At 41.1% G+C, this 25,266-nt stretch overlaps 1 protein-coding gene across 1 annotated transcript; it reads right to left on the minus strand.

Moving 5' to 3' along the window:
- Positions 1 to 217: 217 nt before the first annotated feature.
- Positions 218 to 20,515, minus strand: DAD1 (defender against cell death 1). Its single transcript, XM_047075426.1, has 3 exons — positions 20,240 to 20,515; positions 10,894 to 11,068; positions 218 to 459 (listed from the first exon to the last, which is right to left on the minus strand). The coding sequence occupies exons 1-2, from the start codon at positions 20,448 to 20,450 to the stop codon at positions 10,938 to 10,940; spliced, it is 342 nt and encodes a 113-aa protein (XP_046931382.1). The 5' UTR covers positions 20,451 to 20,515; the 3' UTR covers positions 218 to 459; positions 10,894 to 10,937.
- Between the last annotated feature and the right edge of the window lie 4,751 nt (positions 20,516 to 25,266).

A 25,266-nucleotide genomic window follows, 5' to 3' on the forward strand; every position in this document is an offset into this window, starting at 1 on the left:
TTACCAGCCTCAGGGAAAAGACAAAGGACTGTCATTTCCCAGGGTCCTCAGCACTGCCTTTTGTCATTAACTTCAGATATACTTAATGAAAACAAGGAAGCAGATTCACATTTGCAAGTTATCAACTCCTAAAGAGCTCTGCAGAGGACTGAAGGGAAAGAAGGATTTTAATACCAGTAAAGAAGAAAAATAAAAAAAAAAAAGCCACAGGCAGAGGAAGGAGTGGCATGGAGTTTATTAATTTGAAAGGCAAAAAGGAGGTCCCACTTAATGGAAAGTAGAGGCCATCTTCATAAATGCTCATTACAAAACTGCTCTAACACAGAAGCAAGGGAACTTCTCTGGGCTCTCCACCTACATTCCAAATCAGAGTCGGTAGGAAGTATAAATCTGAAGAAAATCCACGTGTCCAAGTTGCCATCTCAAAAGCTCTTATCCAGGGGAAAGCAAAAAGTGAACCTAAAAGAGAGAAGCAGAAAGGTAAGAGAGATATCCAAGGTTTTTAAAAATGTCTTAAAACACTACAAGACAGGGCCCCAAATCCTTCCAACAAAATTCTAAACCCACAAAGAAAAAGACAACTATGGGGTTCCCAAATTCTGGATGGCATTTAAGCCAGGCCAGAAGAACCAGAATAAAGCAAATATTCTTCACAGAACATTTTACAGAGATATCCATAAAAAGGAATGTTCAAATCTGAATCCCAAGCACACCAAGGCAAAACTTACTAAGAGTTGCAGGCTTGGGTTTCAACTCCGCTCTAGAATTAATAAGCTACGTGACTTAACAGAAGTCACTCTGACCTCTCTGGCTCACAAACTCTTTGGGGGGGGGGGGGGGGGAAGGGGTTGCAATTGAGCCTCCAGGGCTTTTCTGGATCTAGAAAGCCTACAAAGCACTACATTTCAGCTGGAAGAACAGGGAGTAAAAGAAAAGTAAAAGAAAAACTCCCAAAGAAAAAGAGAAAAACTCCCAATCTCAAATTTAACACGGAAAGAGAAGAAATAATTTGCACTGACAGATAAGGTTATTTTTGGCAAGAAGGTGGAGGATAACTCCAAGAGAAGCAGCTGCCCTACTGCTAGTCACTTGAGATGCGAGCTGTAAGCTGTGAGATGGGTTCCTCATAGCGTCTCATGTGCTGCGCTAAGGGTGCAGCCAGAAAGTGGCCCCTTAGATTTAGGGGCTCCAACACACTGAGCCGTCAGTAGCCATTTCTCCTGCAGTGTGCCATTAAAATTCTGCAATCCTCTTTGGCTGCCACGACTTGAAAAGGGCTTGAAAACACTACCTTTCAGAAGAGCTGAGCCATCCTGGCAGGTAAAAGGGCATCACCTTATTTTGCATACCGGTTAAGGTGACCTGGAGATTCTAGCATCAGAGCTTAATAGAAAGATATCAGACTTCTAGCCAGAGTGCTTTTATGTCAGTAACAATGGTACTTAGAGACATGATACAGAACTGTAGAACATTCTTATATCAATAGAATTGTGAGAAATGCATAAAAGAGCAAAAAAAAAAAAAACCAGGAAAAGTGTTCACAGTGAACAAACAGACCTGTTAAAACTCACCTATTCACTCCACCAAACTTCCTTTTTTTAAAAAATTTTAAGTAATGTCTACACCCAATGTGGGGCTCAAACTCACAACCACAAGATCAAGAGTCACATGCTCTACAAACTGAGCCAGCCAGGTGCCCCACTCCATCAAATTTCTTAAAGCAAAAACTCTCTCAGGATGTCTGGGTGGCTCAGTCAGTTAAGCATCCAACTTCAGCTCAGGTCAGTTGGATTTCACAGTTGGTGGGTTTGAGCCCTACGTCGGGCTCTCTGCTGTCAGCAGAGCCTGCTTGGGATCCTCTGTTCCCCTCTCTCTCTCTCTGCCCCTTCCCTGCTCGTGTTCTCTCCCTCTCAAAAAAATAATTAATTAATTAAAAAAAAAAAAAAACACTCTGGCCACAGACTATGAATTATGAATGCATCAGTTCTAATGGCCCAGGTGAGAGCAGACTAGAACATAGGATCATTTGAGTGAGGAGCCTTGAGACAGAATTATAAAAGAAATCCTAGTTTAGTACAAAAGTCAAGTTTTAAGCTTCTATGGTATTAAAACAGTCAAACAAATCTAAGACACACACGAAGGCTGGTCCATCTAGAAGGCAAAAATGACTCAGGACCTAAGTCTCATGATAGTGGTTTTCAGAAAATTCTACTTAACAAAGACCTGCTTCCTTCTTTTAAGACAAAACTACATTTACCAGATAGTATTCTAAAAGCAGAGGAGCTAGGATTCTTTGAAATGTTAACAAAACTGGACTATTCAACAGCTCAGAAGAATGGCTTCAACTGCTAACCAGGGGATGAAGATTTCAGGAAACTAATCAAATTTCTTCCCATAGTATCAAGACATGCAAAATGGAAGGCACCTACTGAGAAAAATTAGCATGACTTCTTCAGTCTATGTCACCCATGCAGAAAAGACAGTGCCATCTGATCAGTCTGCTCTAATCACCTTAAAAGAAAGCCAGGCACAACACAAAGTTAAAAATAATTATTCTCTGTATAGACACAAAAGATAATGCCAGACAGGGTCATTTCCATTTGGAATCCGTATTCTTCTCCAGCAGCATCTCTATTCAGACACTAGCACTGAGCAGATAGGCTCAAATACTGATTTTCCTTCAAACCCATCTCATCCTGGATCCCGGTCACCCAATTAACAGTGAAATTAAAGAAAATGTGAATCAAGGCCATTCTGCAGAAATTCTAGGTTCCGAGCTCAATGTGAATCACTACAATCTCAGAAGGCACAAATCATGTGTTTCTAAAAATGAGAGGGGCTTTACAGATCAAGCAGTCTGATCCTCTCATTTCATAGATGAGGAAAGCAGTAGGTACTGGGAGTTTATAATAGATTTTTCCAGGGCCGTGCTGTCTTTAACACTGAAGCCACCAGCCATACGTGGCTATTTAAACTTAGTTAAAATTAAATAAAATGTAAAAATCAGTGCCTCAGTCAGGCACATTTCAAATGTTCATTAACAACACATGGCTAGTGGCTACCATACCAGATGGTACAGACTTAGAACTATTTCCACGTTGCAGAGTTCTACTAGAGGGCACTGCACCAAGGTCATCCCCTCTGGATAGTAAGGTCTCCTGATCTGCCTTCTCTAGCATGTCTTCTGGACCCAAGATGACCAACTTTGTAGAAATATTTTATTTATTAATTTTAAGTAATCTCTACACTCAACATGGGTGGCCAGGCGCCCAGCAGAAATATTTTAGAGAGCCTACCTTCATCTTTTCTTATCTCTCCTAAGCTTTCTCATTGAAAAAAAAGAAGCTTAACATTTTTAATGAAAACCTTTTAACAAGAAGATGTAATTCGTCATCCAAAAGTCTCTGAACAAAATAGAGAAGAAGGAATATGAAAGTTTAGAGTCAAGTATCTGTTATCAAGTTGCCACTCAGTCACTTAACAGTTCCAGGGCCTGGACAAGTTAATTTAAAATTCACCAAGGTTGGGGGGCACTTGGCTGGCTCAGTTGGTGAAGCATGGGACTCCAGATCCTGGGGTCATGAGTTCCAGTCTCACATTAGGTGTAGAGATTACTTTTTAAAAATTAAATTTCACTAAGGTTTAATTACCTCATGTGTAAAATAGGAATACTATCATTCATCAACCTCATTGCAGGAAGAGGCAACAGGATCACATGGGTTAATGTGTCTAAGAGTATATGTGAGTCCCACAAGCCTGATAATATGATAACCGTAAAACATTTCCAAATGTTACCTAATTTTGTAGAAGGTCTTATGCAAACATTGTGCATTTTGTTGTATATACTGACACTAACTTTCTACCTCTTGTGGATGGATGATGGAAATCTGGTAACACAGATAAAAAGCAACTGAAGAAAAAAAAGCAAAGCTCAAATGAGGATCCACACAAACAGCACAATCTCCCTGAAATACACTGGGAACTATCATGAATTCTAATAATCACAGGCTATAGCAGCTGCAAGAGAGTGATGAACATCCAGATGATGTGCATAGGGAAACTGGGCCTCAGAAACAAGCTTATTTGTCCAATCAACTAGTTAACAGAGCAAACTCTACAATGCAGGCCTTCCAATTTCTAGTCTCATGCTTGTGTTCTACCCTACAGTCCTTCAAACAAATTGTTTCCTTGGCTTCTTTCTTCCACAGCACTTTCCAAGTCTTAGCATCCATGTAACTAATGATTTAGCTATTTTTATAGCATTTTCTTACAGTTGAAAGGGTTTATTTATTCATACACTCATTCAACAAACATGCACAGTGACTGTTCCCCTCATGCTAAGCCCTGAGGTCCTTCAGGGAATTTAAGAGTTCAGTGGGAGAGACAGGAAAGCAAATGAACAGTTTCATAACTACTGGCTAAATGCAGCACTACAGGTATGCACAATGGGCCCCAGAAAAGACTCCTATACAACTTGGGTAGGAATTATCCAAGCTGAAAGGATGGAGTAAGGAGTTAGGGCAGCAATGAACTTCATAAACACAACTCTACTTAATATATTTTTTTTATTGAGAGTTTTAAACAGACCAAATACAAAACAGAGTTCAATCACCAATTAGTCGTTAACTAGTGTTTTTTAGTAAATAAAATAAGCAGATTTAGGGCCTTAATAATGGGTACAGAATCTCCCCCTCCATCTGGTGAAAAAAGGGGGCTGGAAAAAAAAAGATTATACTGTGTGCTTAGCTCAAAACACAGTCTACAAATTTAGAATAGTTCCTTTTTTGAGAACTTACTTGGTAGCTAGCTCTAATTCAATAAGAGGAAGTGTCAAAGAGAAAATGAAATAAAAACTGAACAGCGCCCCCCCTCATCCCCCCCCCCCCCGTTCAAAAAACTTAAAGATTATTACCAGTGGAGGTCATGTTGGGAACAAAAACAGGTCTAGAATGAACCAAAAAGGTGCTCTTCAACTGACAAGAAAAGGAAATAAAGGGAAAATCTGTGGGTCTCTGTGCACTTGAGGTCTTCCCTGGATAACAAAATCCCTAAGCCACATTAAGGTTGCATGACCTTTGGAGCCTAACTCCACACTGCCCACCAGTGGTCAGAATGTAAAGCAACCCCCACCTAGCATGTAAGCCCACTTGGACCTCTGCTGCCCTCCTGTGACTGGAAAAAAACTAGATTTTATCACAAAGGTATCAGTGTTCCCCACCCCCACCCAGCCCCCACCCAACTCAACTTTTGCTTTGTAGTAGTACATTCTCGGCAGGAAATGTACGACCCACTAGGTGGCAGTAGAGCCTAAAGAATATTTAGATTCCCGTCCAGAGGAAATTTTCTAGGACACTACACAGGAGTACCCCCTTATTCAAGGTTTCCCTTTCCATATTACTGCAGTCCATCACAGGGGAAGCAGATGACCCTCCTTCTAAAGTACTGTCAGGTCAATAGTACCCTAATACTAGGTCACAACACCTACATCATTCACCTCACTCCATCTCATCACATAGGCATTTTATCATCTCCCATCATCGCAAGCAGGGTGAATACAGAACAGTAAGATGTTCTGAGAGAGAATATAGTCACAACACTTTAATTCCAGTATATAATGGTCCTATTTTGTGATTCGTAACTGTTGTTAACCTCTTACTGGGCCTAACTGATGAACTGAACTTTACCACAGGTATATGTATATAGGAAAAACAATAGTATACATAGGGTTCGGAGCTATTGGTGGTTTCAGGCATCCACTGGGGGGCTTGGAACACATCCCCCACAGAGAATAGGGGATTACTGTGCTCCCCTGATAAATTCAAAAAGCCAATAGCAATTGTTTGTAAATAGCACTGCTTGTCAGAATTCTGTTCTGCCCAGCTCGGTTAGTCCCCTTGTTCCAGCCAGGATTAAACACCATAAATTTTTAAAGATCTGTGGGAGAATGGTCTCTATTATAAAAACAAAGCAACACTAATAAGATTTTAGCATGAGCATTGGAGCATTTTGCAAACAACCTCCCCAGGGGCTGAGCACATTTCCAAGCTCAGGTTTGTCCCTTGTGCCCAGTTCACATTCCCTCAGATCCAGGGACCCTGTCATCAGGAACTTCCCTTCCCGAACTGTGATCCAATGGAGCTGTGTCCCTCTTCTTAATTTCCCTTCAGAACACCTCAGAGAAGCTGACAAATTTTGAAAAGAACTTCACAGACGTAAAGAAACAAACAGGAAATACTTACAGATAGTATGTAAATTTTAAAATATTCAAATCTACTGAACTGTGTCATAAATTCATCCAAAATGAATTTACAGCCACCTAAGTGCCAGACACTAATCAGCAACTCCAAAGGTCACTAGGAGCATTTTTTACTTTTGCATTTTCATTTTTAGGATCATCTAAAAACTATCATGAGTGGTATGCCTGGCTGGCTCAGTCAGTAGAACATGCGACTCTTGATCTCTGGGGTCACTGAGTTTGAGCCTCACGTTGGGTGTGGAGTTTGCCTAAAAATAAAGTAAGGGGTGTCTGGGTGGTTCATGTGGTCAAGCGTCAGACTTCAGCTCCGTCATGATCTCACGGTTCATGAGTTTGAGACCCGTATCGAGCTCTGCGCTGACAGTGTGCAGCGTGCTTGGGATTCTCTCTTTCTCTTTCTCTCTCTCAAAATAAATAAACTTTAGCCAACTATATAACCAGTGCTGCCAACTGAGTGGCACAGGATGGGTTTTCGGGAGACCACATAGGCTGGCTAAAGGTTGGAAAAGGCTGTGTTAATAGATCTAGGTTTTACCTTAGTCCTAGCTGAATGAAATTGTCATGAAGCTCAGGTCTTCCAGCAGAGGGAAGGGAACTTCAGCTGAATCTACAATGTCTAATCTGTTCAAAATCTTTTTTTTTTTTTAATGTTTATTTATTTTTGAGAGACAGAGACAGAGTGCGAGCAGGGGAGGGGCAGAGACAGAGGGAGACACAGAATCTGAAGCAGGCTCCAGGCTCTGATGTGGGGCTTGAACCCACGAACCAAGAGATCATGACCTGAGCCAAAGTTGGACACTTAACTGACTGAGACACCCAGGCACCCCTAATCTGTTCAAAATCTTAATTCCCAGCATCGACTGGTTAGGTTATTCTTTCTACTTTTCTGTGTTTTTTAAACTTGTTATAATAAAAGCAAAGAAAATAATAAGGAAAGCACAGTGATAAATAACTGATTTTCTTTTTTAATCTTAACGTTTATTCATTTTTGAGAGATGGAGAGAGACAAAGCGTGAGCAGGGGATGGGGCAGAGAGAGAGGGAGACACGTAAACTGAAGCAGGCTCCAGGCTCTGAGCTGTTAGCACAGAGCCTGATGCAGGGCTCGAACTCACAGACTGCGAGATGATGACCTGAGCCAAAGATGGACACTTAACTGACTGAGCCACCCAGGCGCCCCAATAGCTGACTTTTTAAACACACTTCTTTAACTCTGCAATTGCCAAATACTCTATAGTAAACAAACAAGCAAAAATGGGGTATAAGAAAACTTTTTTGAAGTCACTGTGGATTATCAGGCTTTTTTTTTTTTAATGTTTTATTTATTTTTGAGAGAGAGAGACAGAGAGAGAGAGAGAGAGAGAGAATGAGCAGGGGAGAGGCAGAGAGAAAGAAACAATCTGAAGCAGGCTCCGGGCTCTGAGCTATTCGCACAGAACCCAATGCAGGGACTCAAACCCACGAACCCTGAGATCATGACCTGAGCCCAAGTCAAATGCTCAACTGACTGAGCCACCCAAGTGCCCCCCTCATGAGGTTATTTTAAAATTAAAGTAAGACATGGGTGCCTGGGTGGCTCAATCAGTTAAGTGTCCAACTCTTGATTTCGGCTCAGGTCATGATCTTGTGGTTTGTGGGATTAAGCCCCGCAGAATTCTCCCTCTCTGCCTCTCTCCCCAGCTCGAACTCTCTCCCAAAATAAATAAATAAACTTTTAAAAAATAAAAAATAAATAAAAGACACAGAACAAGAAGCACTTAAATCCTGACCTATGGTGAGCTCTATCTGTATGTTAATTTAGTTACTTCTTGAATATTTATTTTTTCAACTCAATGCCATTTTCTTCTGATCTGCCTTTTTTCAGAGTAGCTGATAGTTTTAAATGTCATCCTCAAATTCATACAAGAGCGTACACTATAGATGTTTATTCTTTTTATACCCAACCCTCAATGTACTTGGCAAGTATAGAGAATGTTCAATCTGTTTTGTTCTACCTTCTGAGTTGGTACAAATATTGAGAACTTACTTGGAAAATATTTTAAAAGTGTTTTGGCACACTACACATAAAAAGGGAAGGGGTGCCTAGGCGGCTCAGTTGGTTAAGCATCCAGCTCTTGATTTTGGCTCAGGTCAGGATCTCACAGTTCATGAGTTCAAGCCCCATGTCAGGCTCTGCACTGACAGCATCTTTCTCCCTCTGTCTCTGTCCCTTCCCCTGCTTTCTCTCAAAATAAATAATAAACTTAAAAAAAGAGTTAGGGGCATCTGAGTGGCTCAGTCGGTTAAGCATCCAACTTCAGCTCAGGTCATGATCTTACAGTTTGTGGGTTCTAGTCCCACGTCGGGGTCTGTACTGACAGCTCAGAGCCTGGAGTCTGCTTCAGATTCTGTGTCTCCCTCTCTCTCAGCCCCTTCCCTGCTTGCTCTCTCTCTCAAAAATAAACTTTTTAAAAATAAAAAAAAGCTAAAATAAAAAGAAGCACATAAAAAGGGAAAATAGATACAGGTTTAAAAGTAGGAGAGTATAACCTGTGTCAAACAAATGATCTTTGTGAAAAATCTTTTGGGCAATGTCTGAAAAAAGGATTTTTCAATGAGCATACTCTCTACAGAATGATTTACCACTGTAATCTGGGATTGGAAGATTTTGCTCTACCTTGGGCCCATTAATTCCCAGTTGAACAAGTGGCCCTACGTTGTTAATATGGTCTGCAGTATGCAATTCCCGCTGAGCCTGCTTTTTTGTCTCTGTTTTTGTCATAATTTTGAAATACTAAGCTCTCTGCAGCAGAGTCCTCTTCCAATCACGTCGGCCATAGGAAATCATTTTCCATGATTTGGTATCTCCCTGAGCCTAAAGAACACCCTTGAACTGTTTGCTCTGTTCCCTTCCTAAGCATACACATGACTCCTCTAGAAAAAATAATTTTAGTAATCTAAAGCAAATCAGTCAAAACACTTATGACTTTCCCAGCAAGGTTACTATCAGAGAGCCCAAGAGTCACTCATGAGGTTTGCAAGTATAAGGTCAATGTTGGTGGTTTGGTTTTTTAGCTGTACTCAAAGAGTTATCATCCTCAGATACTTTGTCTGCTGCCTCTGCTCCCAAATGGCATATAGCTCCCTTCTCTGGACTCCCACAGTACTTTGTTCAGATCTTTGGTGTGGCTCTAACTATGCTGAATTTTAACTGCTATGTTTATAGGCCTTCTCCTCTACTAGAAAAGTTAAGAGCCACATTTTACTTTTGTTTGTATTCCCAGTAACAAGGCACTGACTGCCACATAGAAGGTGTGGTAAGGGGAGGGAGGGGGACAACTCAAGCCCTGATCAGGTTTCCAAAGAGTTAAACTGTATCAGAATAGTAGAAAGAAGTACTTCTCAAACTTTTTCACTGAAATAAACAATTTCTGTCAACTTACCACTACCAAAAATGAAACCTTACCTGAATTAACAGAACTGTTTTTGAAGCAGTTATCAACAAAAAGAATCCATGGAACACTGTAAGCAACTGATTCATTCATGCCAGAAGTTAATGTACAGTCCTTGTCGCATTATTGCATACACTTTGGACACAGTCACTAACTCTTGTGTTATACTGCTGATTAGTACAAACATGACAGATTTCTTAGTGACATAGGCTAGTCCTAGGATACTTTTCCCCAAAAAAGGATAACATTTCCTAAGGTTCTTTTTTTTCCTACCACCCAATAGCAACACTAAATGTTATGATGGAAAGGCAAAGAAAAGAGCGCATTCACTCATCGTAAGCCAGGTAGGGTACTAGAGGAGCACTGGGCCAAGAGCACCACTAGGGAAGGCACCACTCTGCAACCACCTAGCTGTGTGGCCACAGAAGGCCTCTGTTTTCTCATATATAAAATAACAGTGTCAACACACAGTTTGGAAACCACTCATGTGCTTCTTAGAGATTTAGGATTCTGCTTGGGAGGAAGAAAGGCCAAGCAGAGAGGGCTTTTCAATTCTGTCAATCAAAACAACTCCAGCTCCATTGCTGTTTTATACACTGAGATTCTACATCAGAGTTTAGAGAAAAAGGAGTTCCACGCTAATAAAGGGAAAATGGCAAACGAACCAAATGACATCTCATCATATATTTTAAAGTCTTCCCCCAAGCTAATCCAATTTCCCCATTTATTTCCACTTTAGCACACATTATTAGCAAATGGCCACAGTCCTTCATTCAGCATATACTGGATGTCTACCAGATGTGAGCACTCTACTAGGGGAACAATGGCCCAGCATTTAAAAGTTACCTGAGATCAAAGAAAAAAATTATAGAGCAAATCTCCAGGCAGAACCTACAATTTATGTCTCTTCCAAGATTTCCATTATTTTCATGAAGTTACTGATGCAGAAACTTAGGTATTAGCTACAGGCAAAGTCTTACTTTCTGTTATCTTAATGATTTGCAAAACAGTGAGAAGAGAAGGCAATGACCAAGAGAGACAGCACTGAAGACTCACGATCAGATTAATGCTTTGCATTCCAATAGAAAATTCTGCAAATGTCTTATCAGCAATATGGGAAACCGGGCAACTATAATCAAAACCAGCCACACTCAACTTCCATGCCTAAAATCAACATTATGGCACAAGGGCTATGATCACTACTTACATTCTTCTAGCCTCCTACTCCTCAATTAAGTAAATGGGAGTAATTCAGCCAACGAAGTTCATTACGACAAGGTGCAGGATGGTGCTGGCAAAGAGAAAATCAGCAAAAGCTCGTTCTGGGGAGATGCCTTGGAAATCCGCTTTGTTCTGTGGGTTGATCTGTATCCTGAGGCAAACTGCACAAGAAGCAAAACATGAAAATGATTATCTAGAAAAAAACACAAATATGACTGCTAATGAACACACCCATACTCTACGTCCCAGTAATTCTAACAGAAATGATGCATAAGTGCATCCAAAGGCACATACAGGAATGATACCCAGGACAGCCCCAAACGAGAAATAAACTAAATGTCTCTCAACAGGCAAATGGATAAACTATGGCATATGCACACAATAAAGTACCATGCAGCAGTGAAAAAGAACTTCACAACATGAAGACCTCCCACAAATATGTTAAGCAACACAATCCAGACACCAAAAAACCCATGCTGTATGATCCCATCTATATACAGTTTAACAGGAGGCAAACCAATCCACGAAAATATAAACCATATAAGCCTCTTTCACAGGAAGAGGAATGACTGGGAAGGTGCAAGGAGGGCTCTAGGTGCTGGTAATGTTCTGCTCTGGGTGCCGGCCAGACAGGTGAATTTAAGAATTCATGATGGTACAACCCAGTTTTATGTTCATGTTTAAGTTAAAAGAAAAAAATATGATGTTTCAGGTTAAAAACCAAAAGCTCACTCAGAAAAAGATATATATTACTAACATATCTTCAGAACTCTCCTATCTCCTGACTTAAATTTATAATTACACCTCGATTGGGGTGTAGGTGAGGCAGTAACAAAGAGGCCGGGCTGAATGACAAAAAGTTATAAAACTGTGAATTTTTTTTTTAGCTCATTTATTTATTTTGAGAAAGAGAGTGCATGTATGAGCAGGGGAGGGGCAGAGAGAGAGAGGGAGAGAGAGAATCCCAAGCAGACTCCACACGGTCAGTGCACAGAGATCTATGCAGGGCTCAAGCCCATAAAACTGCAAGATCATGACCTGAGCCAAAATCAAGAGTCGGATGCTTAATCGACTGAGCCACCCAGGCACCCCAAAATGAATTATTTTCTAATAAAATGTGCATAATATTGGATAGCACAGACCATAAATAGAAGATGCTTATCCATGAGGACCTCATAGTTATCATCTTTGATATTAAAGTTCTAGCAGCTGCTTGTCTCAAAAAAAGGCAAGAGATCTAAACTATATAACGTTGACAGAGAACTCTCCACTGCCACACTCTAGATCCTTGAAGATGCCAACCTGATACATTAGCCACAGTCACCATTTGACATGAAATGGAAGCTCTACGAGTACACTTTTCCAAAATATCTTTATGCCTGTGTTAAATAATTACACTACTGAAGAAAATCTAAATTTGCTTCAGGCTAACAGCCCTTACATCACCAACCAAGAAAACGAAATGAACTGAGATCTAACCCAAAGATCAGAAAACTACCAGATTAGTTCTCCAGAGGCCATTACCATGGCAACAGTTTTCATTATGCTTAAACATGTAAATACTGTGAAACACTACTGATCTTTTCAAGCACCTGGACTCTTCAAAATATGAAGGACACTGACTGAAGCAAGGGCAACCAATTAAAATCCCGCTGTGGAGAGTACAGACTGGTTCAACCATTTGAGAGAGTTGGCAATATCCATTAAAATTTTAAATGTTTTTACTTTTTGAATAAGGAATTTGTCTAGCAGAACAAAGAATTTCTAACAGCATGTTCATAAAGTTGGAAAAAAAAAAGTGAAAACAGTCCAAATGTCATCAAGGGGATTATTTCAATAAATTACACTACAGACATGCAATGAAATCCTATGCAATTATTTCAAAAAAGAGAGATAAATTCTCTATATCCTGACAGTAAAGACAACCGAGATATATTAAGTGAAAGAAAAAAAAAAGCCAAAAAATTATTCCATTCTCCATTTCTCTTAAGAAAAAGATATTTTCTCATTTCGGTTAGTTGGAACCTGGGAAAAAATATGGAGAAATAGATACCAAACTAGTAACAGTGGCTCTAGAGATGGAGGGTGGGGACAGAGTTCTGTTTCAGAAAATATGAGGGGACAAAAGAGAAGCTCCCTGTGAAGGTGGGTAAGGTAATGAATTGATGCGTTTTCATTACTACAATCACAGTAAGCCACCTTATTTTATTGACAGCGTAAGAATCAGAGTTCCATGGAGACAGAAAGGACCTTGGAGTTATAAAGGCAAATACCCATCTGATACATAAAATGCCCAAGAAGGGGGGGGGGTGGGGCATACTGGCGGAAGGTGCATGATCACCTGGGAAGTTTTCCAAAGTATACTCACCACTACTAGAACCTGATAAGCCATCCCTAGGTAAGGAATTACAAACCTTCCAGAACCTGTGTTACTGATAGGGGTGTCCTATCCCTCATAAGCACTGGGATACAAACATGGCAAAGAAAATCTGTTCAAAAAGCTCCTCCACAAATGATCATTCAGTCTCTCCCTAAGCACTTCCAAAGATGGAAATTTACTACCTCCTAAGGCAGACAACTTCATTTAAGCAGTCCTAATTCAATCTATCTCCTTAAATGTTCATTCATCCAGCAAATTATTTACTGAGCACCTATTATGTGCCATGCATCACCCCAGGTGCCGGGAACATGGCACAGAACAAGACAGACAAGAGTCTGGCTCCCAAGAAACTTACACTCTAATAGAAACATATAATAAGTAAGCAAATAAACAAGGAAATATCGGGTAGTGATTATGTGCTATGAAGAAAATAAAACAAGGAAAGGTTCAATTTGGAGTTTCAGGCAAGACATCACGTGAAGATGAGGCAAGAGGATTTACTAATTTGGAATGCAGGGAATGGGTCAGAACTAAAAACATCAATGTGGTAAATTGTAGTTATATAGACATTAAACTCACCTATGGAAAGAAACTGGAGAACAGGAGGTATCTAGCATCATGTCCTCAGACAGAGAAGTACCTAGCACAAACAGTAGGAAGGGAAAACCAATGAGGTGAGAAGGAACAACCAGGAGAGTGTAGTGCTATAAAAGCTTCAAGAAGAAAGTACTTCCAACAGGAGGCAGCAGCCAACCATGTTAAATACTAAATGTTGTTGCACATTCAGGCAAAGTGAAATAGATGGCCATTAGGTTTGGCAAGATGGCAAGCAGTTTCACTGAGCGGTGGAATAGACCACCTCAAGAGTGGGGTAAGGAATGAACAGAAAGTGAGAAAGAAACAGCAACTATTCTATCAAGGCATTCTGTGATGATGGGGAAGAAATGGAATGGCAGCTGGAGGGGTTTCTGGGACCAATTTTTTTTTTATTTGTTTATTCTTGGGAGAGAGAGAGAATGTGAGCGTGTGAGCAGGGGAAGGGATAAAGAGAGGGAGAGAATTCCAAGCAGGCTCCATGCCATCAGTGCAGAGCCCGACATGGAGCTCAAACCCACAAACTGTAAGATCATAAGCTGAGTCAAAATCAACAGTCGGATGCTTAACTGACTGAGCCACCCAGGCTGCCCTTAATTGGATAATATTAGAGTCTGCATATATGATGGAAATGATCCAGTAGAGAGAGAGGCTTTTTTTTGGGGGGGGGGGGGGAGGGGTTGAGTGTTTTGTTTTGTTTTGTTTTGTTTTTGGTGCAAAAAGGTGATTTTATTAAAGCATGAGGACAGGACCCGTGGGCAGGAAGAACTGCTGAGAGAGAAATAATAATGCAGAATGAAAAGATGATTGCAGAAGTTGAGTCCCTGAGGGAACAAGAGAACACTACCCAAGTGAAGGAGCTGGCATTGGACAGGAAAGAGACACATCAACCATTATCATGGGAAGTCAAAGAGTAAGGGTACAGGTGCAGATGTGCTGCTAGGATTCCTTGCTGGGAAGATGAAAGGATTCCTGTCTACCTTTTTAGTAAAAAAGTAAATAAAACAAGATCATCAACTGAGAATAAAGGAAAAGAGGATATACAGAAGAGAGTTAAGAGAGAAGTTATAATGCATTATTTTGGAAAAGCAAACACTTAAGGGAGTAATATAGGACCACTGGGTAAGTGGTCCTATATGTGTGCCCATGTGCCTATTTTCACCATACTTCTCCATCAGAGCACTCCATCCAGGTACTTGTCTGTATCTCCCACTAGATTATAAACTCTAGGACAGCAGAGACCATGTCTGTGGGTCTCACAGCTCATCCTCAGTATATGGCAGAGAATATGGCACATAACTGTTTAGTATCCACTTAATTATTACGGGCACACTCACGATTTAACATATACAGTGTTAAGCAATGAAGATGAACAGATGAAAAGACAGTCCCTTTCCTCAAGAGGCCCATCTTCCAGAGTGAAGACAGACACACAAATATATACAGCACAGTATCAAAGTGCCACACCTACCTCCCACCCTCTCTCTCTCTCTCACACACACACACACGTGAAATAAGAATATAGAAAAAAGACCAAAATCTGCTGGAGGAGTCAGGGAACGGTTCCAAAGGGAAGCAGCACTTGAGCTAAGCTAAGAAACAAAGGAATTTCGCAGGCAGTCAAGCAAAAGTAAAATAGCTTGAGACATCACAGCACGTTCAGAGAATATCAAGTAACTAATGCTAGGGTATGAAGTACAGAGGAAGCAGAGACAAGAAGTGAAACTGGAGATATAGATGGGATCAGATCATGAAAGAGCCTGGTGCCATGAAAAAGATTTTTAAGGGCACCTGGGTGGCTCAGTTGGTTAAACTTCCAACTTCAGCTCAGGTCATGATCTCATGGTTCATGAGTTCGAGTCCTGTGTCGGTCTCTATGCTGACAGCTCAGAGCCTAGAGCCAGCTTCAGATTCTGTGTCTCCTCTCTCTGCCCTTCCCCTGCTCACACTGTCTCTGTCTCTCTCAAAAACAAACAAACAAATAAGTTTTTTTAAGGTTTTTGATTTTTCACTGGGACACTGATAAATTTTATGCAGGGAGTGCAATGATCTGATTTGCAAGTCAAATCGAGCCCACAAACACAAATGGAAGACAGACTGGAGGGAGAGAGACCAGAGGCTGGGAGACAAGTGAGGAAGATTACAGTGGTCTAAATAAGGGATATTGAGGGGTGCCTGGGTGGTTCAGTCGGTTAAGCATCCGACTGTGGCTCAGGTAATGATCTCGCAGTTTGTGAGTTCAAGCCTTGCATCAGGCTCTGTGCTGACAGCTCAGAGCCTGGAGCCTGCTTCAAATTCTGTGTCTCCCTCTATCTCTGCCCCTCCCCTGCTCATGCTCGGTCCCTCCCTCTCATAAAAATAAACATTAAAAAATTTTTAATAAAAACTAAATAAACAAGAGATACTGAGAGCCTTGGTCACTGAGGATGGAGAGCTAGCTACAGATATGAAAGAGATTTAGAAACAGGCACAAGGTTAGCAAACTTCCAATCTCTGGGATAGCAGTTATGGTAGATAATATTAGGGCCCATAAATCTGATAGATAATTCCCAAAGAAATGCTGGACCCCAGTCCACATGGCCCAATAGCTCCCATGAGATAAATACTCTGGATTAGGCCTCCTTGCCCTTTAAATTCAAACTGCTTTTGGATTTGTACACTGGAAGAAACGAACTATTTTTTTTAATCCAAAACTGTTTCATATGGATTAGACAATAAAATAAATCAAAGTTGTAAAATGACTTAAAAAGTGATTTCAAGATCAAAGACTTATTTTTAAAAATCTTCATGTTTTCTGCTTATCTCTCCTAAATAGTACTCTGAATGAGTAGAAAGAGGGATTTCACTTAGGGTAAAAAAGGAAACTAGAAGGGCTGCCAACCCGGGAATGTTACTCTAACAAAGGGACAGATGTCCTCAGCTACATATCTAACCATAAGATAAACAGTCAGCTGCTAAGGAAATTTGAAATCTGTCTTTTCAAGCTTACTATACTTTACACTGTTGATCCAAAAAAAAAAAAGATTTCTCAATGGCAATTTTCTACCTCTGGCTCCTTGAAACCACAGGTAAGTCTCCTAGCCATAAGGGAATAGAAGAAAACAGACTATTTTCACTGAGACCAAATAACACCAGGTTTTTTAAAAACGTGACAGTAAAAAAAAGAAAGAAAAAAGAAAAAAAGTGTGATAACATTCTATATTAGTTAAAAATATACTGATCAATTTCCAAAGAACATATGTTAAATTAACACATGTAGAAGGAATGGAACAAAACAGGCTGCCAAAAAGAAATTAGGAAACCAGACAAAGTAAGTTTTCCCTCCAATTCATCACTGTAGGCTAACACCAATTGTAAGTCTCTCCCTTACTCAAATTTAGAAAAAAAGCAGGGAGTAGAGGGGGAGGCACCTGGCTGGCTCAGTCAGAAAAGCGTGCAACTCTAGGTCTCCAGGTTTTGAGTTCAAGCCCCACACTGGGTGTAGAGATTGCATAAGTTAAGTAAATAAATAAAAATAAAATAAAGTAAAATAAAATAAAATCTAAATCCTGAGATGCTTTCCCATTACCTACAGAATAAAATCTTTGGGCTGGCACTCAAAGCTCTAGCATCCGCACTACCTAAACTTTCAACATAACCTCCTACAATCCCATTCTCTAGCTAAATGGCCTCCTCCCTCCTCTTCCAACAGGAAACCACAGGAAAATTAGCAACCCAGCACCATAAACAGGTACAAGGCTTCCCTTCCCAACAATCACAACAAAGGATAAACTCCAAATTTCAAATTTCCCATTAAAATATCTCCTGTTGAGGGGCACCTGGGCAGCTCAGTCAGTTGAGCATGACTTCAGCTCAGGTCATGATCTCACAGTTTTTGAGTTTGAGCACCGCATTGGGGCTCACTGTATGCAGTGTGGAGCATGCTTCAGATCCTTGTCCCCCTCTCTCAAAAAATAAATATTAAACATACACACACACTTTAAAACCTCTCCTGTTGAGGATCTGGGCTAACAATGAGCAGAGAGGTAGTAAGGGCATTTAATAAGGGCAACGTTGTCAAAAGAAATGAAGATGATACCCTTTGATGGTAACTATGAACTGTGATGAATGCTTTCTTTTCCTGAAGCAACTTTCATTTCTCTGGCCCAATTACCTGTAATCTAACAGTTTTGGAAATCCCAATCCCCCACATTGACTCCACTAATAAAGTGCCCTTTCACAGACATTCTCTTCAAAGACAAGCTATGATTTCTTACTAGGGAGGTGGGTAGGGAGTCTGCCAACTCAACTGTAGATACAATAGCTTCAAAAACAGGAAAAATTATCTGCTCAAAAAATCTTCTGGTTTTCGGGTGCCTGGGAGGCTCAGTTGGTTAAGTATCTGACTTGATTCAGCTCACATCATGATCTCACAGAGCCTGCTTGGGATTCTCTCTCGCTCTCCCTCTGCCCATCTCCAATCTCACATGGACACCACTCTCACTCTCAAAATAAATAAACATCTTTAAGAATTTGTTCCCGGGGCACCTAGGTGGCTCAGTAGGTTAAGCATCCAACTTCAGCACAGGTCACGATCTTGCAGTTCATGGCTTCAAGCCCTGCATCAGGCTCTGTGCTGACATCTCAGACTCTGGGGCCTGCTTCAGATTCTGTGTCTCCCTCTCTCTCTGCCTCTCCCCTGCTCATGCTCTGTCTCTCTCTCCCCACCGCCACCCCCAAAAAAACATATAAATAAATAAACATTAAAGATAATAAAATAAAAATAAAAATAATTTGCTCTGGTTTTATCACATTAGTAATCTACAACTGTAGTCCATACCTACTCTTCAGTAAATCACACTCTTCCATATAGCCTTAAGGAAGCATTCTTAACCTTAAGAGGCTTATGAAACCAGGGAGACTTCAGCAATAAACTTTCTTTTTAATCAGCTTGGGCCCCACCCTATTCCTACTCCTGCAGACCTGGAAGGCAAAAATCATCAAACAAAAGTCACTGGAGGTTCTCAAAATTCCTTCTCCAGCCTAGATAATAAAAATCCTAGTCACAAAAAGTCGGGGGCAGGGTGAGGGCAGATGGGATAGGTCAGGAATCTGGAGCAAAAAGGGTAGTGCATCTGGGGTATATGATGGTGGTAACATTTGAACTCCTGATAGCCAGGATGCTGCCACAAAGAACCTAGTGTTGGTCCTCTAGGACAAAACTCAAAATCATAATGAAACATCCAACTAACAGACTATTAACTCTCAAACTCCAGACCAAGCTAGTGCACAAGTCATTAAGTCTTCAGGCTTAAAGTTTTGAGAGAGAAAGCAGAATATCTCTGGTTTGAGTCTGAAGTAGCATTTGTATAAAAGCCATTCTATAGACCTATAAGCAGAGAACCACTATAAATTAACAATTCTAATCCTGTATTTTGTCTGTGCCCCACCTAAACTGTACACTCATTAAGAACAAGGAACATAAACCTGATGCACCTCCAAAGCTTTTTATCACAGTATTTGTATTTGATTCAAAATGCAATTGATGGCCTGATAATAATCACAGTGGGAAAAAAAATTAATTCTGGCATGTTCTCAAAGTCAGAGAGAAGGCGATACCAGGGACTGGAAAGGCCATCTGATGGCCACCTATAAAGTGGACTACCTAACACTCATGGGCCAAGCCTGAACTTGGCATTCATACAGTTCCTACTGGGCAACAAAGGTCAGATTTTGGCAAAAATTTACGGGACAGTCAACTCTTGTTAAATATGACTGTCTACAAGGTATCAAATGCTGGGAATCAGAATAAAAGCTAAAACAGAACTATGTGAATAAAAACTGAGTTCAGGCTAATGAAATAACAGTTTCATCCACAAGAAATAAGTAGAAGCAGCTAAAAGCCAAAGTCAAGTAAAGGTTGATTCAATGAGCAAACCACCTGTATTTATATTTCTTACACTGTTCATTGCAATGTTTCACTGGCGGTTAGGAGTGATTAGGCCAAGTTGAGAGAGATGCTTTCAGAGCTGGGTTTCCATTTTAAAGGTCTACCAACTTTAAAGATATGTTAAAGCTAAGTGAAAGTTGAAATGGAGTTTTCCTGGATCAATAGGAACATAGTGTACTGGATCACCAAGTTGAGAAGCAGCATGAAGAGGGTTTTTCTAGAGACTTAATTCCAGCTCCTAGGCGGCTGTTTGGCATTAGGCTTGTGGTACCTTTTCCGAGCCTCAATTTCCCCATTCACAAGAGGGCAATGCAGCTCCTCTCATAACGTCACGAGGCGGGGAGCTGATACAAAAGAGAGTGCTGTGGGAATAAAAGCAGTGCGCCAAAGTAAACACATTATTACTGCGATTACTTATAGAATCATTACCCGCTAGGATGAAGCTCCCCACACAAGAGATGAAGCCCGAGAGAAAAGAGTTGAAGGGGAAGGTCCCCACGAGGAGGCAATAACCGAACTGCAGCGCCCCGGTCAGCAGTATGTACAGGAGGTACGCGTCAAGCAACTTCAGACGCTGAGGAGTGGAGCTCAAGTACTCTTCTAAGAACCGCGAGATGACGGACACTACCGACGCCGACATGACTACACACTCGGTCCTCCGGCCTGCCCTCCGCAAACACCTGGCGAAACCGATGGCCACACCGGATGTAGCCTTAGCGCCTGCGCACCGCTGTGGCCCAGCTCCGCCCTTTCCGATTTGCCACTTTGCGCAGGCGTACACGCAGGCCAGGGCGCGAAACAACTAATGCGCAGACGCAGAATACATCCACAGAATGAGCGCTGCGGCCAGAGAAAGCTAATGCGCCTGCGCAATGGATCTGTTCGTGGCCTGGAGACGTGTACTCTTTTTGTCCTACTTCCGCGGTCAGGTTGGTGACGCCCACAGTTGCTCTAGCAACAGGATAGCGTGAGAGGAAGAGGGGGACAGGTTTTACAAAGGAAGGCGTAGCTCCCCTAGGATTCGGGCTTTCTTTGGACCACTGGCGTCTTCAAAGATTAACTGGATCGGAAGTGAGGCAATGTCTAGTGCTACCGGGGTTCAGCACCCGAGCCGCCCTAGCTGTTAAGGGCAGATGCCTGTCCCAGATCACTAGGGCAAGTTAAGTTCCCCTTCAGTGAGAAACACCGCTGCTAATCACTGCGCAAGCACCAGTTTACACTTGGTTATGGGCGGAGGGAAGTGTGGGATGGATGGAGGAGGGAGGGAGCTTGACCTCTACCCGGTCCTGAACTGGACTGAGATATGGCTCTGGGAGCGCTTACTAATAAGCACAGTAGAACCTAAATTCACAGACATTGTAATTCAGCTAACATTTACTGGTCGCCTCCTCGTAGCGTTGTGCTAAATTGTAGGTACCGTTGGGCCAATCAGATATGGTCTCTTTTTTTTTTTTTAAGTTTGTTTTTTGAGGGAGAGAGAGAGAGAGAGAGCGCGCGCACCAGTGAGGGAGGGGCAGAGGTGGTGGGGAGAGGATCCGAAGCAGGATCGGCGCTGACAGCAGTGAACCTGATGTGGGGCTTGAACTCAGGAACCTGGAGATTATGACCTGAACCCAAATCGGATGCTTAACCCGCTGACCCACCCAGGGGCCCTTCAGATGCGGTCTTAAAGGGGCCTGTGTTTGGGGCGGGGAGCAAGAGAAAACAGTCGATTAATGTGAAGACAATAAATGATCAAGTTTAGCAACCTTTTACTCCAAGCTAGCATCTTGAATCCTGTGTTATATCCCAGGATATCAGCGTCAAAAGTCCCATAAGAGCATTGCTTGGTTCAAACCCTACCACCACCACCACCACCCCCCCCCAACTCATTTTGCAGGGGAAACTGAAGGTTTGTGGTTTTGTATTTAACAAGTGGAATTGCCTATTTTTACTTAGCGTTTTAACTTTTTAAAAAAATAAGATCCACTTTAATTTCTGGCTTTTGCTGCACTTTTAATTTCACATTAATCTGACCTTCCAGCTCAAGTTCATCTCATCTTTCAGCTGCAGGTTGTACATAACCAGGTGCTTTTTAAGCTTATTAACAAATTTGAGCTATCCTAGGTACTCAATCAAAATTCCTAAAGCAGCAAGTAAAGACAAGGGTTCTGCATTTTCATTTTTTACTTGTTAAACTGGAAGCTATATCACCATCAACAAATGTGCCATTTAGCAGTGGTGAGGAAAACCTTGGTCAGGTTCTAGAAAGAGAAATAATTCATGTCCTCAGCTTTATGGGGCACCTGGGTGGCTCAGTCGGTTAAGCGTCAGACTCTTGATTTTGGTCAGATCATGATCTCACAGTCCTGAGATCAACCCCAGGGTCAGGCTCCAAGCATGGAGCCTGTTTGTGATTCTCTCTCTCCTTCTGCTCCTAACCGCTGTGAAAAATAATGAATTAATTAATTAAAGGAAAGAAAGAAAGCTTTGCAATCTATTTGAAGAGGTATATTCATATTCACACCCACAGAGATTTGCACTGCTGCTATATGAACTTAAGTGCAGTCTAAACTCTCTTATGTTGCTGAGAAGAAAAGGGAAAAAAAGTGTGAATAACCAGGCTGGTTCCCATTTCAATATAATAAAGCAGGAACCTTCAGTTTCTCTGACAAGTTGAACCTTTCTCCCTGCCTCATCAGCAAGTAGGAGGGTAGCTTTCTCACCAGTATTCAACTTCAGACTTTAAAGGCTAGGCTGATGCCTTTTAATCATTCAGGAGTGAATTTCTCAAGGGGTTTCTGTTCCATCAGCCAGGCTCCTTCCAGCAGTTTTTCCCTTATGCTTTGTCTGCCTTTGATCCATGTCAACTATCATCATTAGCATCTCCACAGGAACTCCCAAAGGGGGAAAGCAGAAGAGATGAAAAATACCAAATTCACTTACCAAGTGCATTCTTTTCTGAGACCTGCAAAGTCAAACACCAATATAATAAACTAAAGCTGTTCTGGACTACTTAAAACATCAAGAAAAGGTCTTGTTCTGTGTTCAGTTTATGATTCTATAATCACGGAAACATTTTTGACTTCTCTGCCAATAGGAAATTGCTAATACTAGTATTGATTTCAATCGTTTGTACATTTATTCATTTTTTTAAATGTTCTTTTTGTTTGTTTTAGAGAGAGAGAGCACAGATGAGTGGGGAAGAGGGGCAGAGGGAGAGAAAGAATCATAAGCAGGCTCCATGCTCAGTGCTGAGCCCAACATGGGGCTCAAGCCCAAGAAGACCCTGGGATCATGACCTGAGCCAAAATCAAGAGTTGGATGCTTAACCTACTGCACCACCCAGGCGATCTGATTTTAATAGTTAAAATCAAAATGTTAATGTATGTAAAAATTCAGGGTCAGAATAATGGATAAGAGTGCAGGCTTCCCAGTCAGCCAGTCCTGTGTTGGAACATTGATTCTGCTGTTTACTAATTGTCTAATTCATGACAAGTTAGTCTGGCAGCTCATTTTCCTTTTCTATGAAATAACAATAGCAAGATCATTGGAATGTTCTGTTAAAAAGAGAGCCATAGGCCCAAAATGGCACTGCTTAGGCTTAGTCCTCAAACCAGGGCTTAATGCATAATCTAATTGCAGTTTCAACATCTCCCAGAAATGTAGTCTTAACCAGTCGGGAATTTTTCAGTCAGCACCAGTGAGTCTGCCACACAGGCCCTCTCCATCCCTCAAAGGAAGATAAGACCCCTCGCTTTCCCCCCACCATGGAAAAGTGGCCTGAACAATCCTTTCCTTTGGCTAATAACTTTCTTGCCCTGCCCTCTTTCTATAAAAACCCCCCATTTTGTAAAACTCCTCAGCATTCCCCTCTATTTGCTAGATGAAATGCTACCCAATTCATGAATCGTTTTAAAAAGCCAATTAAGTCTTCAAAATTTACTTGGTTGACTTGTTTTTTAACAGTTGTGAGGACTAAATGAGATGTTGACACTAAGCACTTAACATAGTATTTGACACTCAGTAAATGTTTGTTCTTAACAACCATTAGTACTGGTGATTAACTATGATTCCTCTAGTTCTCTGAATAATTACAAGTTGAGCAAACCACAGAGCCCCAGTATTTTGGGCACGCAAGAGATGGCACTGAAAGACTACAAATTTATAAATTGAAGCTGAAGTCAGAATAGACCTTAGAGGTTTTATTAAAAAACACTGTTGGAGAGGAAAAACTCTTCCCTCTAACCATCTTAGTTTTATTGGCCCTGTAAATTAGACTAAAAAAAGACAGATTAACAAGAGAAAACAAACAGAAGTTTATTAACATATGTATCGTATATACACATGGGAGTACCCATTTATGAGTAACTCAAAGGGGTGGTTAGAACTTGGGCTTATATCACCTTAAAAAACAAAATTCAGCTGAGTACATTTCAAAGATCTTACTGGCTTTATCCAATGATCCATAATCAGGCAATATTCAATCTAACAGAAAGGAGCTCTGAGGAGCTATACAAATGAAAGACTTTTATAGGCAGAAGGGAGCTGGGACTAGGAAGTTATAATGACAAAAAGCAGATTGGTTATATCAAGGTCACTTTCCTTCAGGGGATGGCAGGGATCTATCAGGCACACTAACTGATTAAGGCTAATTAGGTAATTCCAGATTGTTACCATTTCTGGGAAAGTCAAAACTAATATTTGATGATGTAGAGCCTAGTATAAGTGACTCCACTTAGAGCCTGTTGTCTTGTTTGTAACAACATCACCTTAACAAAAAAGGAATACACTTTTGGAGAAATGACAAAGAAAAAAGACTTTGAGTTTCTAGGGCAGCAAATTGTGGGAAGGTAAAAATATATGAGGAAATTAGTAAAAAATAAGGGTTAGTTAGGAGAGTTTGTTACGTAGATTCCTCTGGTGCCCTCTCTGGGTTGATAAGGATCTAGACTGCTTCTGTTCTTCCTTTGTAAGGGGGGCGGGGGAGGGAGAAGGCACATCTACAAAGTTAAGTCTTACTTTTACACAAATAGGAGGAGGCTGAGAGCTTTTCTTGTATCTGCTTCTTCTCAATTGCCTTTGGCTCAAAATAATCTTTATGGTACAGTGACATATTTTGGGGTGGCATGTTCTGCTATTCAACACTCAACATCATAAAACAATAGGAAAGTGGAGGGGCAAGAGGGTCCCCTTACAGGCAAAGGCCATGACTTTACAGTGTCTCTGTACAGTAAGAAATGACACTCTTTATCAAAATACAAATCTTGCAGAGAAAAGGACTCTTCTAAGGAAAATCTCTGCATGGGAAAGAAGAGTTTTTTCCAATTCTTCTTCCCTGTATATTTTGTCCTTCAGAGCCCTCCTTTTGCTTTTCTTAAGTATTGTATATAACAGCTCCACCTTTTAAATTTGCCCCAGTGTGGCTAACACCCCCTTCTTTATATTTTTTAATGTAAGAAATGTGTATTCAGTCT

Source organism: Lynx rufus, unplaced genomic scaffold (assembly GCF_022079265.1).
Source record: "Lynx rufus isolate CCGP_SWC_20201006 ecotype Redwood Valley unplaced genomic scaffold, mLynRuf1.p SCAF_13, whole genome shotgun sequence".
Classification (NCBI taxonomy): Eukaryota; Metazoa; Chordata; class Mammalia; order Carnivora; family Felidae; genus Lynx; species Lynx rufus.

Coding starts and splice junctions, on each gene's coding strand:
- DAD1 (XM_047075426.1), bottom strand. CDS start 20,450: ATGTCGGCGTCGGTAGTGTCCGTCATCTCGCGGTTCTTAGAAGAGTAC. Junction 11,069..20,239: donor GGGGAGCTTCATCCTAGCGG/GTAATGATTCTA, acceptor CTTCTTGTGCAG/TTTGCCTCAGGATACAGATC.